The 14160-nt window shown below is 57.3% G+C and overlaps 6 protein-coding genes across 6 annotated transcripts; 3 read left to right on the top strand and 3 right to left on the bottom strand.

Annotated features, from left to right (window-relative positions):
- Positions 1-438: 438 nt before the first annotated feature.
- CH63R_06227 (uncharacterized protein) lies at positions 439-771 on the bottom strand (the record flags this gene model as incomplete). The annotated part of the gene is made up of 1 exon (XM_018301202.1): positions 439-771. One exon carries the CDS (start codon positions 769-771, stop codon positions 439-441), a length of 333 nt encoding a protein of 110 aa, XP_018159052.1.
- Positions 772-1210: 439 nt separating this feature from the next.
- CH63R_06226 (Translin) lies at positions 1211-2110 on the bottom strand (the record flags this gene model as incomplete). Its single annotated transcript, XM_018301201.1, has 2 exons — positions 1211-1778; positions 1929-2110. 2 exons carry the CDS (start codon positions 2108-2110, stop codon positions 1211-1213), a joined length of 750 nt encoding a protein of 249 aa, XP_018159051.1.
- A 404-nt stretch (positions 2111-2514) lies between these two features.
- Positions 2515-6987, top strand: CH63R_06225 (FHA domain-containing protein; the record flags this gene model as incomplete). The annotated part of the gene is made up of 7 exons (XM_018301200.1): positions 2515-3227; positions 3278-3548; positions 3603-3830; positions 4111-4501; positions 4555-4637; positions 4691-4842; positions 4896-6987. 7 exons carry the CDS (start codon positions 2515-2517, stop codon positions 6985-6987), a joined length of 3930 nt encoding a protein of 1309 aa, XP_018159050.1.
- A 243-nt stretch (positions 6988-7230) lies between these two features.
- CH63R_06224 (cytoplasm protein) lies at positions 7231-8406 on the bottom strand (the record flags this gene model as incomplete). Its single annotated transcript, XM_018301199.1, has 1 exon — positions 7231-8406. One exon carries the CDS (start codon positions 8404-8406, stop codon positions 7231-7233), a length of 1176 nt encoding a protein of 391 aa, XP_018159049.1.
- A 1811-nt stretch (positions 8407-10217) lies between these two features.
- On the top strand, positions 10218-11050 carry CH63R_06223 (uncharacterized protein; the record flags this gene model as incomplete). Its single annotated transcript, XM_018301198.1, is given in 3 exon segments — positions 10218-10495; positions 10507-10705; positions 10832-11050. 3 exon segments carry the CDS (start codon positions 10218-10220, stop codon positions 11048-11050), a joined length of 696 nt encoding a protein of 231 aa, XP_018159048.1.
- Positions 11051-11186: 136 nt separating this feature from the next.
- On the top strand, positions 11187-13193 carry CH63R_06222 (uncharacterized protein; the record flags this gene model as incomplete). Its single annotated transcript, XM_018301197.1, has 1 exon — positions 11187-13193. One exon carries the CDS (start codon positions 11187-11189, stop codon positions 13191-13193), a length of 2007 nt encoding a protein of 668 aa, XP_018159047.1.
- Between the last annotated feature and the right edge of the window lie 967 nt (positions 13194-14160).

Raw genomic sequence — 14160 nt, 5'->3', positions numbered from 1 at the left:
CAAAACTCCCATCAACATCATCGATAAAGAAAGTACGGACTCTGTCCAAAAGTGTCGGCCGTTTACCCCGCCACTTGTTGTCGAGTCCGACACAAGAGCTTGCTGTCGAGTTCAGAATACTCAACGACTGGAAGCGTCTGAAAGTCCTTGTAACTTCATACTAACAGTCGATAAATCAATTTAAATCCATTCCGTCTTGTCGAGTAGGACCAAAGTCGCTGTAAAACAGTTCGAGACGGACTCTGTCCGTCGACAAGATGGTAGTAGCACCTCGGAAGGGACACGCGGCCCCCACATCCCCGTCCCATGGACCATGATGATCGAAGTGGTCGTTTCGAGACGCGATATCGACAAACAGGCGAGAAAACGACGGGGCTGGACGAAAGAGCATTATTCTACAGCAATCAAAAGTATAGAGAAATGGGAACAGTCTTACCTTTACACAGCCCGCTGACCATTCTCGGACGATGCCGGCCACAGAGCACCGTGATGCTGGTAGGAGTAGGCAGGATCGGAGGCCAGAGAGAGGAGGAAGATGACAGTACACCAACTGAAAACCAAGCAAAAGACGACGGAGGAGAAGAAGCCGACGCAATTAAGCCAGAATGAGAAGAAGTAGGAGAAGCAACGCTTGAGCCAGTAGAGGAAATAGTAGACGGAGAAGAACGAGAGAACGTAGAGCAGGAAATTGGAGCAGTTCAAGAAAAGAAGAAAAAGATAGGCGAGAAGGGCGAGCGTCAAAAGACGAGCGAGAATCGTCCGGGCAGACATGGTAAAACGAGATGAGCTTGACGCAGTAAGACTGTCGAGAATGGACGTTGAGAGGAGGTGCTTGAATTGGTGTTGAGAATGATAGTAAAGATTATAAAAGAAAGGAAACACTGAGACGGATGAAGATGGCTCTTATAGATGCCGTTCGATTGAATTTCGGGGGTTGGGGGGGGCATTTCGCAAGCAGTTTTTTGATAATCAACTGAGAAGTGATTTGAACCCACTCCCAACTGCGTTGATGGTTGAAAAGAAGTGTTTCGTAGATGCTATCAGATTTCATCGTAGGCCAGTGTGCGGACAGGCGGTAGGAACAACAATAAACAACAACGTGGTTTGAGACCCCACGTCCCTTTTCAACAAAGACCTCCTCTTGCCGCCCTTTGTTGCGCGCTCCCGAGACATCGTGTTGCTCCTCGTATGATAGCATCGAATAAAAGCTTCAATCCAATGAAGAAGGGTCAAAGTCCTCCTTCATGTCGGGCACCCAGCCCTTGGGCCGTTCGGTGCCCCGGATGGCTAACCCATAGCCCAGCTTCTCCACCTTGCGCACCGACTGCCGCATGACCTCCATCTTGCCCCTGAAGTCCTTTGTCGGGATCTCCGGGAGGATCTCGAAGCAGCTGCTCAGCTCGTGAATGTCCTGCAGGATGTTGCGGCCCTCTATACCGGCCAGCTGGCCCGTCTGGGCGGTGGTGACGGTGGCGAAGCGCATCATCTCGCCAAATAGGTCGAAGAGGCCGTACATGTAGTCGTTCTCGGTAATGGAGACGTTGGCCGGCACCGCGGCGGCCGTTTCTTCGGGGCTGATGAGGGTCTGGGTCCGGAGGTAGTGGGAAAAGGAGAGAGCCTCGACCAGCTCCTCCAGGCAGCGGAGGGAGTAGGCGTAGCGGTAGCGGTTGATGCCCTGAATGTCGGACTCGATCGCGGTGAGGTGGTTCTTGATCTCCTCCATGCGGGTGGCGATTTCCTTAGTTGCGAAGTTGGGGAGGTCGCCCAGCTTGTTAACCCTGCTGAGAGTCAGTAATTGACACTGGGGCCTTCTTCTCTAGAGTCTTGGGTCGATCAAGCGACCGTGGATTGAATATCACCTTTGGCAGGTAAAGATGCTGGTTTCGTGTTAGCCAAGCCCAAATGAAGATGGGGCGGCACATTCTCACATCTTCTTGCTCAAGGCTGTGACGTCTCTAGAAGCTTTGATAACGCGTTCCCTCCGATCGTGGTGCTGGTCGAGCTCATTGCGAAAGTTCATGAACATGGGGGTGAACTGCGACTCGGGGGCTGCCGGCTTCTGCTTGGGTTCGTGGGCCCGCATGTTGCCGTCGCGATCTCTCTTAGACATACTGGGTTTGATGTGGCAGGCCGGGGTTGACGAAAGGTGAGTGAGACCCGCGATGAAGTCACTGAGCGATGTTGGTGTTGGTGTGAGATGCAGGGTCAGAATTGAATTTAGTGGGGGTGCCTCTGTAGATGCAGCACCCGGGGTGTGGATCCAGCACACTCCAGCTCCCCGAATAGCCAGGGGCTTTGCCGGTTCTGCCCACGTCACTCAAATTTCCCATCCCAGCTATCAATCATGGAGGCTACATACCTTAGTACACTGTAAACCCTCCAACTATCATCGCAACGCGGCATTGTTGGTGTTGAAAGGGGATCCAATGGTCTTTTGCACCAATCGATCCAACCAGAGATACGAAAATCGGTTGGCATTTTGAGCCGCAGCAAGAATCATCGCTCCGTTCCAACATGGCTGGCCTCTACGCCCTCTTCCGGCCCGTGCCGCTCTTTACGACCGCCGCCGTGCTCCGCGTGGCAATGCTTTACTACGGACTCTGGCAGGATGCCCACTCGGCGGTCAAGTACACCGATATCGACTACCTGGTTTTCACAGACGCGGCTCGCTTTACCGCACAGGGGCGCTCGCCCTATGACCGCGAGACCTATCGCTACACCCCTCTCCTGGCGTGGATGCTCGTCCCCACGGCGTCGTCGCAGGCTTGGTTCGCGTTTGGGAAGTTCGTCTTCGCTGCTGCCGACTTGCTGGCCGGGTATTACATCGTGCGCACCCTGGAGAGACGAGGAGTGGGCCAGGCGAGAGCGTTGAAGTTCGCCAGCATCTGGCTACTGAACCCCATGGTCGCGACGATCAGCACGCGAGGAAGCTCCGAAGGCTTGCTTGGCGTGACAGTCATGGCACTTCTCTGGGCTGTTCTTGAGAGGCGAATTTCGTTGGCCGGATTACTCCTTGGGTTTGGGGTTCACTTCAAGATCTATCCCTTCATTTACGCACCGGCCATTGTGTGGTGGATGGATGACGAGACTCTCGGCAGGAGGAGCTCTGGTACCCATGGGAAGACTCTGGTCAAAGCTGTCGCAAATTTCTTGAGTCCAGAGAGGATCAAGCTGGCCGTCGTCAGCCTAGCGACCTTCATGAGTCTGAATATCGTCATGTACTCCATGTAAGTGGTTATGGGCGTGCAATCATGAGTTGAGCTGACTATCGGCCCAGATACGGGACGCCATTCTTGGTGCATACATACCTCCATCACGTCACAAGAATTGACCACCGACACAACTTCAGCCCGTACAACATTCTCTTGTATCTGACCTCGGCGTTTCCCTCGACGGCGGCCATCCGTATCGAGTCTGTTGCGTTCCTCCCCCAGATTCTCCTCTCGACCGTCCTCATCCCACTTATTCTGGCCAAAAAAGACCTTGCAACCTCTATGATGGCTCAGACGTTCGCCTTTGTGACCTTCAACAAGGTCTGCACCAGCCAGGTAAGGATATGCAGTCCCCGAAAGAATTGCAGTTCATCTCTGACGTCAAAGCAGTACTTCCTCTGGTACATGGTTTTCTTGCCCATCTATCTTCCCAACTCCTCGTTCCTCAAGAACCCCAAGCTGGGAGTTACCGCACTGGCCTTGTGGATTGTGTCCCAAGCAGCTTGGTTGCAGCAAGGATTCCAACTCGAGTTCTTGGGGGTCAGCACTTTCTTTCCGGGCTTGTTCGTGTCATCCGTGGGGTTCTTCCTCGTCAACTGCTGGATTCTGGGTGTCATAGTGAGCGACGGCGGAAAGGCAATAACGCCAGCAAGTAGAAGGGCCAAGCACTAAAGAAATGATAGCAAGGACATTCATTGCATTGAAGTCATGGCCTAAGATTCCCTCCGAGTGCGGCCTTCTTCCCCTTGGTATGGCAATAGAGTCCCCCATGTGATGTTGAGACCCAACAGTTGCCTATTACAGCATGTCATACGACAGTCACGATGACAGTTGCTACCTACATGAAGTTTCACATACCTGAATTCTACTTTTCGCAAACATTTACATCCTAGAAAAGGGTGGAGGGAACCTGAAAGACAAAAAGGAGAAGGGAGTTGCTGCCTGGAAGTGGGCACGTGACACGGCGTCACTTTCCCGCGCTGCTCGGGACGCGGGCACGCCGTCCAATTTCCCCACCACAAACTCACTCCCGTCGCGACAACCGAGCCTTCGCGCTACAGCCAGCAACTCAACTCCGCAGACATCGGCGGACTGCTCTAGCGGGCAAAAGGATCAAACCGCGATGTGGCTCTTGGAGACGGACGGCGATGTGTTTCAGGGTATAACCATCCAGGACCTCCCAGAAAAAAAAGCAGAATGCGACAAATGGCTGACGCGATTTAATACAGGCAGGCGACTCTGGCTCCGGCCTGGAAAGCGATACCTCTTTGGCCGAACAGCTTCTGAACGTATGCGCAATCTATCCACGACGATTAGCGAACCGTATCGCTGACAGACGCAGCGGGACAACTTGCCATCTCCCACAAGACCATCTCGCGCAAACATCTCACGATTGAGGTCGGCACGGTGCCTGATGGCGCAAGCGTATGGCCTCGCGCACCAACGGAAAAGCGTCCAATTGCTAACAAGCTGCAAAGCAACATCTATCAAGCCGGTCGGCGGTCATGATCGAAGACTTGGGCACGAAGACCGGCACGACCGTCGATGGACACAAATACAAGGGCGAGAAGCATGTCATCACCGAACTTGCGGCCGAGATTAAGATGGGTGGCTGCCCTGACATGTTCCGGTACGGGACTACCGTTTTAATTCACGGGCGACCTCACACTGACGGCCTGCTAGTCTCTCATGGCACCCTGTAGTGCTCACATTCAGCTTCTCGAGCCGGGAGCTCCAAGCCGACCCCTTTTCCCGCCTACGTGCCGAGCTCGAGCAGTTCGATGTCAAGTTGGCGGCCGACTACAACATCCAGCACACGACTCACGTTGTCACCAAAAAGCGAAATACTTCCAAAGGCTTACAAGCTCTCATCAACGGAAGGTACATTGTCACCGACTCGTTCATCGATGCGATTGTCGCAGCAGCAACACCCTCTACCGACGGGAATGGCACAGCTACCTCTGCCTTGGAAGATGATTTTGACGCGAACTGGCCAGATCCATTGAGCCACCTGCCTCCTCGTGGCGGTGAGCCTGTAGAGCGGCCGCCATCTGCGTACGCACCGAACGAGAGCCGCCGGGAAATCTTCGAGGGGTACACTTTCATCTTTTACGACAAGGGGCAATTTAATACGCTGTTGGCACCCATCACCAACGGCAAGGGTAAAGCTCTCTACACCAATGTGGAACCAAACTCAACAATAGTCGACGATTTCATCCTCTACGTAAAAACAGAAGCTGGTGAAAAGGGCCTAGGCTCCTTCGAAGACGGAAGCGAAGGGCGAGGTGTGGTTGTTGTCCGTTTCACTCCCAGCAAAGGCGACTCGGTAGATTGGTACGCCGATTTCTTCACTCAGGTCTCCCTCCGCTTGGACCATAGACCCATCGAGCAGAACGAATTCCTCGAGGCTATCCTCATCAACGATGCTGGCATTCTGCGTCGGCCTCTGGAGGTCGATCCTACACAACTACCTCCGGACACGGCACCCCACCAACAGGCGAACGCGGATCCTAACTCGATGGACATTGATCATCCAAACGTCTCTCAGAACACCCAAGAATCGTCTTCAGGTTCCAAGACGGTTGCTGCCAAGAGCCGAGTACGAAGAGCAGCAACAAGACGGTTTGCGGGATTCGACGCCGATGATGACGAAGAGGAAGCCATGACCCCCCCGGTGACTGAAAGTGCCCTGTCCAACGTCTCAGCAAACGACGAACCGGAGGAAGGGCTGTTCGTGTCCCAAGAAGTACCTCCGCCGGAGGAAATTGCAGAATCATCAAACGAGATGACGCATAAATCAACTCGAAGGAAGCGCCCCGCTGCCCAAGACGACAGCATCGAGGATATCATCCCGACTGCTGCGGCGGTGAAACGCCGACGGATCGCTGCTGGCGAGGAAGCGGTCCCTCGCCAGAAGTCCCCCTCGGCTACGATGGCCCCCGATCCCAAGGCTGTGCCCAAAGCGAAGAAGATCAAGAAAGAGATTGACGTCCTCGACGTCGCTCGCCAACAACGTGAGGAAATGGAGGCTCGCGCCAAGGCAGAAAAGGAGGACCTCGCCAATCTACCCGACGACGTAGACCTGAGCGAAATCCGTCGACTGCACATTGTTGAGGAGATGCCCATCCGTCAACCAACGGCCAACAATAGTCACGATCAAGACGCAGAGAACAGCAGGTGGGATCCAAGGTGGAACGGGCGGAAGAATTTCAAGCGCTTCAGGACGCGCGGCGAGCTTACAGGACGTCCACCACAGAAGGTCATCGTGCCCCTGACACATGTCAAGACAAAGGAGTTCGGCATCGGGGACGATTACTGGCTCGAAGACAGCCAGAGCAAGAAGAAAGGTAATGAGATCCAGAAGAGCGGGACGAACACGACCGAGCCTGCCGCGTCGCCGGCTTCTCGACCGGCGTCGCGACAGCAACGCATCGTCCTCAGCGACGACAGCGAGGAGGAAGAGGATCAGGCGATGCCCGATGAGGAGCCTGAGCCTGAGCCTGAACCGGGGCCCGAGCCCGAGCCCGAACCGGAACCGGAACCAACACCGGCACCCCGGGCGAGGAGTACCCGCGCGGCGGCGACGGCAACACAGTCGCAGAACACAACTCAGACTCAGTCGCAGAGACAAACGCGGGCAAAGAGGGCGGCGCCAGCCGCGCCGGCCAAGGAGCCCCCGGCGAAGAAAGCTCGAGCGACCCGGAAGCCCATCGAAGTTGCAGATAGTGACGACAGCGACGATGAGCTCAAGTTCAAGTTTGGCCGCAGGCGCTGAGGGGGAGTAGCCGTCTTGACGATGACCGATAATGATGTATGACTGCATTCGCTATTGAGCGTTGCTTCTATTGTAGGGGGGTATCTCTCTCTCTCTCTCTCTATATCCGGATCTGCATGCAGGCGGCTCAGGCCGTTGAACAAAGTAATAAAAAAGGCTACTGCTCCCGCAGGATGTACGTACATGCCTCTAGGAATCTGTAAACAAAGATATTTGACTTGAAACCATGGAAGGGAAAGACCTTTAGTCCATCTCGTCCATCGCGCTCGGCTTGGAACCCTCGTCCTCCTCGACCAAGAGCCCGACGAGACAGGCGGAAAGCATGGTCTCGTAGTTGACCCAGGGGTGGATCTCGCCGAACAGCTTGGTGCCGTCCCGTCCCGCGCCCCTCAGCAGCTCGGGGATGCCAGCCGGGTGGTAGGGCAGGTAGGGGGTGATGTTGTAGACCCTCCCGCCGAGGGCCATCCAGGCGTCCTTGCCCTTGCGGCCCGTCATCTTCTTGAGGGTCGAGGGCGTGACCTTGAGGTAGGGGGTGTCGGCGGGGAGGTTGCGCAAGTCGGCGTTGGGGCCTGAGATGCGCGCCCAGTCGAGCGGAGAGTGGCCCGGGGTTAGGATGACCTTGCGGGTGGGCTTTGGGGCCTTGGCCGAGTGGGTAGGCGGCGGCGCGAGGGATGAGCCAAGGGAGGAGGAGGAAGGAGGGGCGCGGTTAGGGACGGGGCCGCGTGCGCGTTGGGGGGAGTTGAGGGCCGGGAAGGCGGCAAGGCGAGGCGGGGCCGCCGGGCCGCGGGGGGCGGGGGGCGGCGGCATCATGTTGACGTTGGAGGAGGGCGCCGGGGGCGGGGGCATGCTTCCTCTGCCCGGGGCTGCGGCGGTGCTGGCAGGGAACAAAGACGGTGGCGGCGCTTGGGAGGGTTCCTCGAGGTTGAAGGACGGGACGGGCGGCGCGGAGACGTAGGGCTTGGCTTTGGGCGTCGTTTGCTCTTCAGATTCGGGGTCGACGAGGATGGGGGGCGGAGGTGCGGGAGTCGGGGACGAGCGGCGGATGACTGGCGGAGGAGGGGGTGGAGGCATCGAGGCGCGGTCATGGACGGTCTTGAGGGACGAGGGTGCGGCAACGGGATGGTCCTCGGGGACATTGAGGGCCGGCGTCGAAGGGGCATCGCGGGGTGGCGGCTGCTGTCGCTGCTCGTGCTCGTCCTTCGGGAGCTCAGGCGCGTGGCCGTTCTGCTTCGTCGAGTCATCGCTTCCCGGCGTTGGGGGCCCGGACTTCGGTCTTTGCGAGGGCGGCAGAGCGGGCGGGGCCTTTGGGTGCTGCCACGCCAGGAGGAAGGGCGGCATGAAGGGGTGTATCCATGGCGGGGGCGCGACGATGACCCAGACAACAGAGGCGAGGATGAGGGAGACGCCGATGTAGCCCATGGCGCGGGCGGGTGGTGGCCGTTTTGGCCGTTGAGAAGGAGGAGGTGGTGGTGATGGCGATGGGTGCACTCGGGAGAATAACGATGTCGTGAGGTGAAGCTTGTATGTATCTCGAAGATGTCGAGGCTGTTGGCTCTGGGAGTGAGAGATGGGATTCTTTGTCAGCTTTTTCCGGCAGCTGGCTCAACTCAACTGCAGGGGGTGCACGGGGTTCACTGGCGGGGTTTGAGGGCGGGCGGAATGACGCGCTAGAAGGGAGCGTTGAAGGATTTGGAGGAATGATTCACTGACAGGGTGCTATGGAAAAGTCCCTCCAAAACTAGGTACCTAGGTACCTGAAGTAGGCAGGTAGGAAAGAACCGAGAGAGAAGCAAGAAGTACGTACTGAAGCGCGCTAGTTGTTCGAGCCGGGCAACCAGCCAGACACCCGGGAAAAACAACGGACCCCAGGGACCAAAACAAAAATAGGGCGGAAAGAAGAAAAAAAAAATTGAGAGAGGCAGACACAACACCGACATGTCACCACCGGCAGCCCCCCGCTACTGCACGACTGGATCAACCACTCACAGCAGCCGAGCCGCAAGACCGCAGTCCCGTTCTTCCTGTTGGCTAGGATTGGGTGCCGAGGCAGAGTGGGTTTCTTACTTTACTGTGCAGGTTCACGTCCAGAGGCAGGCAGCCAACGCATGAATAAACAAATGCCAATCGAGATGAGAGATGGAGAAACGCGACATGGCGAAAGCGGACAAGACGATTGAGATGACTGACGGTGGCCGACGGTGGCCGACGACGAGCGACGCACACACAAAATTGAAGCAAAATAGAATAGGACCGCGGATCGCACTTTGGTTGATTAGCTGGTCCAATTGCACGGGTGAAGAGAGGCACACATCGTCTCCAGAGAGCCCAGCGATGTCATTTTGCATGCTTGCACTACTTTTTTGTTCTGACATCGTGGACTGTCTGCCTCCTGTCCAGTTTCCCTTCCCTCTTTCTCCTCCATCCATACCGCGTCTTGATTTTATCTTCTAGGACGCTTGCGAGTTGAGACGTGTCTGCCATCTCGTATTTATTTTATCTCGTTGTACGTGCAGACCACCCGGCGGCATATGTCTCACACATGTACCAGCTGGTCACTGTTGCATTGTTTCAACTGCAGTCGACGTTTTACACAGAGAGGAGCCAACTTTTCTTCTGTGAGAGACCCGTCCCACCCGTCCGAGAAAAAATCGATAGACACAGGCACGAGACAGATCTCTTCATCCTTCACCGAGCCCAACCGTCCTCACCGCCGGCGACGAGTTGGCGGGGGAAGGGGAAGCTAGACATACTGTAGCGACATTCGACGTCCCGTATCGTGTCCCAAGCCGGAATTGCAGGCTCTCCTACAACCCTCGTCACTCTCAGAAATCCCGGGACGACCCTCCCAAACCCCCCACCACCACCGTGGCCGGTGGGTGAAACTTGGAAATTGGCCTTGCACAAGGGCAAGCTTACGGATACTATTTCCAGAGTTGGTGTCCAGGGCTCTTGGTAGGGAGAGAGAGAGAGAGAGAGAGAGAGAGAGAGAATCCGGGCAGTGACACGCTGCCAGAGACAGCCACGGTCAGGGGACGGCCAGCGACAGCCAGGGGAACCCGGTTTCGTCCAATGCGGCACACACAAGTACCAGTCCTCGCGCCACCACCTCGCAGCTGCGGTACGCCTGGGCTAGGTACTTCCACCTCTTTTCCCCCATTTACCCCCCTCCGACACCATAGCACCTGTGGCCGCCTGCACTGGGGCAGTGGCAGCGGCACTCCTCCCCCAAAATGCGCTCGCTCACCTCCGTCGGGGGTGTTGGAGGCGGCAGCGACAGCGGCACCAGCAGCTGTAGCAACATTAGCAGAAACAACAATGCTTCGACTTCGTCACCAAGACATGATCTAACGTCGAAACCACCGCCGCATATTCGCAGCAGCGCCAGCAGCAGAACACACCCCCAGCAGACCAAGCCGCACCACCCAAAACATCTACTCCAGCAGAAACAACAACCCAAGCAGCACCAACCCAAGCGGCAGCAGCAGCAGCAGCAGCATCCGCCCGACTCGTCCCGACCAGGGAGAAACATCAGGCCATCCATCTCGCCCGCCACCCGCAACAACCCCGTCGCGTCTGCTCACCGGGCGCAGGCCACATCGACATTGACATCAATATCGCAGCGCTCATCAGCACCCTCTCCGACTCCAAGAGCAACAGCAGCAGCGGCAGCAACAGCATCTTCTTCTTCTTCGTCGCCCACGCCCTTCGCCAGTCGCAAGTCCGTAGCGGCCCAGTCTCCTCGGACCACAAATAATCCCATTTCGTCTAATACCACCGAGCCTGCTGCTGCTGATCTCCCTAGTCATTCTCCCACCACACCACTGACCGCCGCCGTTGCTGCCAGTGGCCCACCAACGATAACCGGGCCCGGACGCATCACAGCTGCCACCACCAAAACAACCACAACCACAGACACCTCCTCCTCCAACTCCCACCCAAACACAACAACATCGTCACCTTCACCTCCCGCGGCCTCGACACCGACATCAACGTCTACACCACCGCCGCAGCCCCCAATCTCCTCCGCTGCCTCGACACGTCGGCAGCCCGCCCTGTCCTCTAGCCTGCGCACTCCCCTCCGCACACGAGACCAAAATGTCCTGAGCCCCTCTTGTCCTACCAACGCCGCGCGAGCGAAGCCGTCGCCCACCCCGTCACCCTCATCCTCAGCGTCCGCTTCCGCTTCCTCGACGCCCACAATGCCCCCTTACGAGAAAGGGGGCAGCACCACCACCCGCCAGCCCGCCATGCCTTCTCTCAGCGCAAAGGCAATGGGCCGCACTCCCCTGACCCCGAAAGTCGCTGCGAAACCCTCCCCCGTCGTGACGCCCTTGGGCCGTCGCCGAAACGATCCCTCCAGTAATAACAATACCAACCACCACCACTCCCATACAGCCGTCGGCGCCGCCAGGGACGATCTGAATACCCCGGCCCCCTTTCTCGCCGCTACGAACATCACCCCTCGTTCGGGAAGTCGCCAGAGCCGTGTCAACAGTGCTAACACGACCCCGAACGGCACTCCGAACACGGAAAGAAACGACTGGGAGCACCAACCCTCTACACTCGAGCCCCCTAGGCGCCAGGTTGTCACCTTCAGCCCGCCCTCCAGTGTCAGCAGTCGGAACGATGCGCCCGACTCCAAGTTCTTCTACGCCAGCGAGGCAAAGCCCCCCCAGCCCGCTGCTCCCCAGCCAAAGGCCCAATCAAAACCTCTACCTCCCGCCCAGCGAGGCTCGACTTTCATGTACGCCAATGGCAGTACCATCGAGAAGAGCAGGCCAACCTCCCCTGGCCTGGGTTTCACACCAGTGCTGGCACCCTCGCTGGCACCTTCGCTTGCACCATCTCTCTCCTCGCCTCTTGCCCCGGCCCCGGACCCGCCACCGAGCAAGTTCTTTTACGCAAATGGCGCCCCCAATCTGCAACCCGGCTTCCGGCCCTCGTCTGCTGCATCGGGCACCGGTTCCGTCGCCTCGGGCTCGGGCAAGCTGCATAGGACATCAGCAGGCTCGGCCGGAGGCTTCTCGATGGCACAGCGACCCCTTTCACCAAATAGGCCAGCACAACTCCCGACGTCTGCGCCGCTGCTCAAAAGCAACGGCGTACCTCCCCTTGCTGGCGGCCGAGCTCAGATGACGAGTCCGCCGCCGCTCGCACCGCTATCTCACAAACGTCGGACGAGTATCGATGCCCTTTCGCAGGTTGCCAGCCATGCCGGATCAGAGGTCCCAGCCACGGACGCCATGATCATGTCTAGGTTCATGGCTTCGCAAACGTCGACCCCCTCCGAGATGGCTTCACCGACAGCACAGAGCTTCTTTGCCCAACAACCCATTACGATTGCTTCAATAATACAGGCAGCCGATGATTTGGAGGAGGACGACGAGGAGGACTCGGCTGACGAGTCAAAGGATCTGGACGATCTCCACAGCCCGACCAAATCATCACACGGCGATCCGCTAAACGACATGGTCCTTAATGCGAGAAGAGAGCGCAAGGTGCAGGATTTGGAGATCACCAACGCTTCTTTGGAGGCCATCAACCGGTCTTTGGAAAGGCAGCTGCGGAAACAGACGGCAGAACTGAGGAGGTACAAAAGGCTGTCCCGATCTGGGCGTCTGTCAGTTCCTCCCTCGGCTACATCCAGCCGCGTGCCTTCCGAAACCAAGCCCGCGGGCCTCGGCATCGATGGCCTGGACTTGTCGGACCTTAGCGAGGACGAGGCGGAAGACGACTTGGGCGACATGGACGAATCGATGTTTGAGTCGTCCGAGCTGTCCGAGACAGATTCGACGTCGCCTACCAGTCCCAAAATGGACACCGACCGGGACGAACGGCGTCGTACTCGGGACGAGAAACGCCTGCGGCTGGATCTTTCCAAGCACAGGGAGTTGCTTGTCGACAGCCAGAAGATCAACCAGAGCATCAAGAGATGCTTGAACTGGACCGAGGAGCTCATCAAGGAGGGCAAGAAGGCGCTCGAGTACAACGTCCGCCCCAGTGACGTGGAGCTACCCCCCCGGGTCCTTCGCCCGGCATATCTGGAGGAGAATGAGGATGATGGGCGGGGGCCAAGGAACGAGTTCTCGGTCTCGTTACCGAGCAGTCCAATGGACTCGCCGAGAAGTCTTTCGCCGCAGTGGAGCAAAGAGCCGCAGCCACAGGACCGTGATAGTGGCATCGAGTTGCCTGCGGACAGTGGCTGACGGCCCGACGAAACACCGTCACATACGACATAATCTCTTCAGCAGACAGGTTCTCTTGCCGCGACCTGGATGTTGCGGCGGTATCGCACGACATCACCACTCACGGAATGCACCCATTTTCATTTTTGCTTAACAACCCTGTTTGCTTCTTTTTTTTTCTTTTTTTTTCGCATGGCACGGGGAACAAACTCGGGTTAGGATCAGTCGGAACCACGGCGTTTTCTCTTTTGTGTCATCATCGGGCCTTCGAGGGAGAAGGGGGAGGCAAACCCATCATCGGCGAGGCATCGTCCCCTCCCCTTTTCGGACAGGAAAAAAAAAGAGTTTGGGGAGGGGGCCTGCACACACTGCTCTAGTCTTTTTTCACTCAATTTCCTTTGTCGCACTATTTTTGTGTACCAACAGATACCCCAAAGCACTTTACATACAAACAAACGGAACATATTGGGCGGCTGGATGGATCCTCTATGGGCGCCTCGGCCGCGCCTGGTCGGTCTGGGCATATGTTGTTGAACTCTGCAGCAACGCGAGCGGAGCACGAAAAAAACGAGACAGAAAGGAGATGGAGAAGGGAGGAGAAGGAGGGGGGGCCGGTGGAGGTTGATGGGCAGCCCGATTTGTACTTTACCAAATCAAGTGAATACAGGCCAGCCGAGAGCTGGCGATGATCTAAGCCGTGTGCGTCCTTGCTATTGTCAACTTCGGAAACTCACCTGGCTGGCGCCAGCCACTCGACGGTTTCGCTCGCTTGTCGAGCAAGTGAACGGGGCAAGCGGAACACTACCCTCGTCCCCCGCCGGGCGAAACCCCCTATCTGTGTTTCCCTTTTGCTCGGGCGTCGGCTGCGGACAAGGGAGGGGCCGAGGTCTAGGGAGACGGGTCTTTTGGCCTGGCGAAAGGAGAGATGGAGATGTAGACGGGGGTCGTGGTCTCAGTCGAATTCAAACCAGGGATGGACGGAATAGGG

The sequence above is a fragment of the Colletotrichum higginsianum genome, chromosome 4 (genome assembly GCF_001672515.1).
Source record: "Colletotrichum higginsianum IMI 349063 chromosome 4, whole genome shotgun sequence".
Taxonomy (NCBI): domain Eukaryota; kingdom Fungi; phylum Ascomycota; class Sordariomycetes; order Glomerellales; family Glomerellaceae; genus Colletotrichum; species Colletotrichum higginsianum.
Note: the sequence above shows the minus strand (reverse complement) of the source record. Positions and strands in the feature narration are given on the sequence as shown.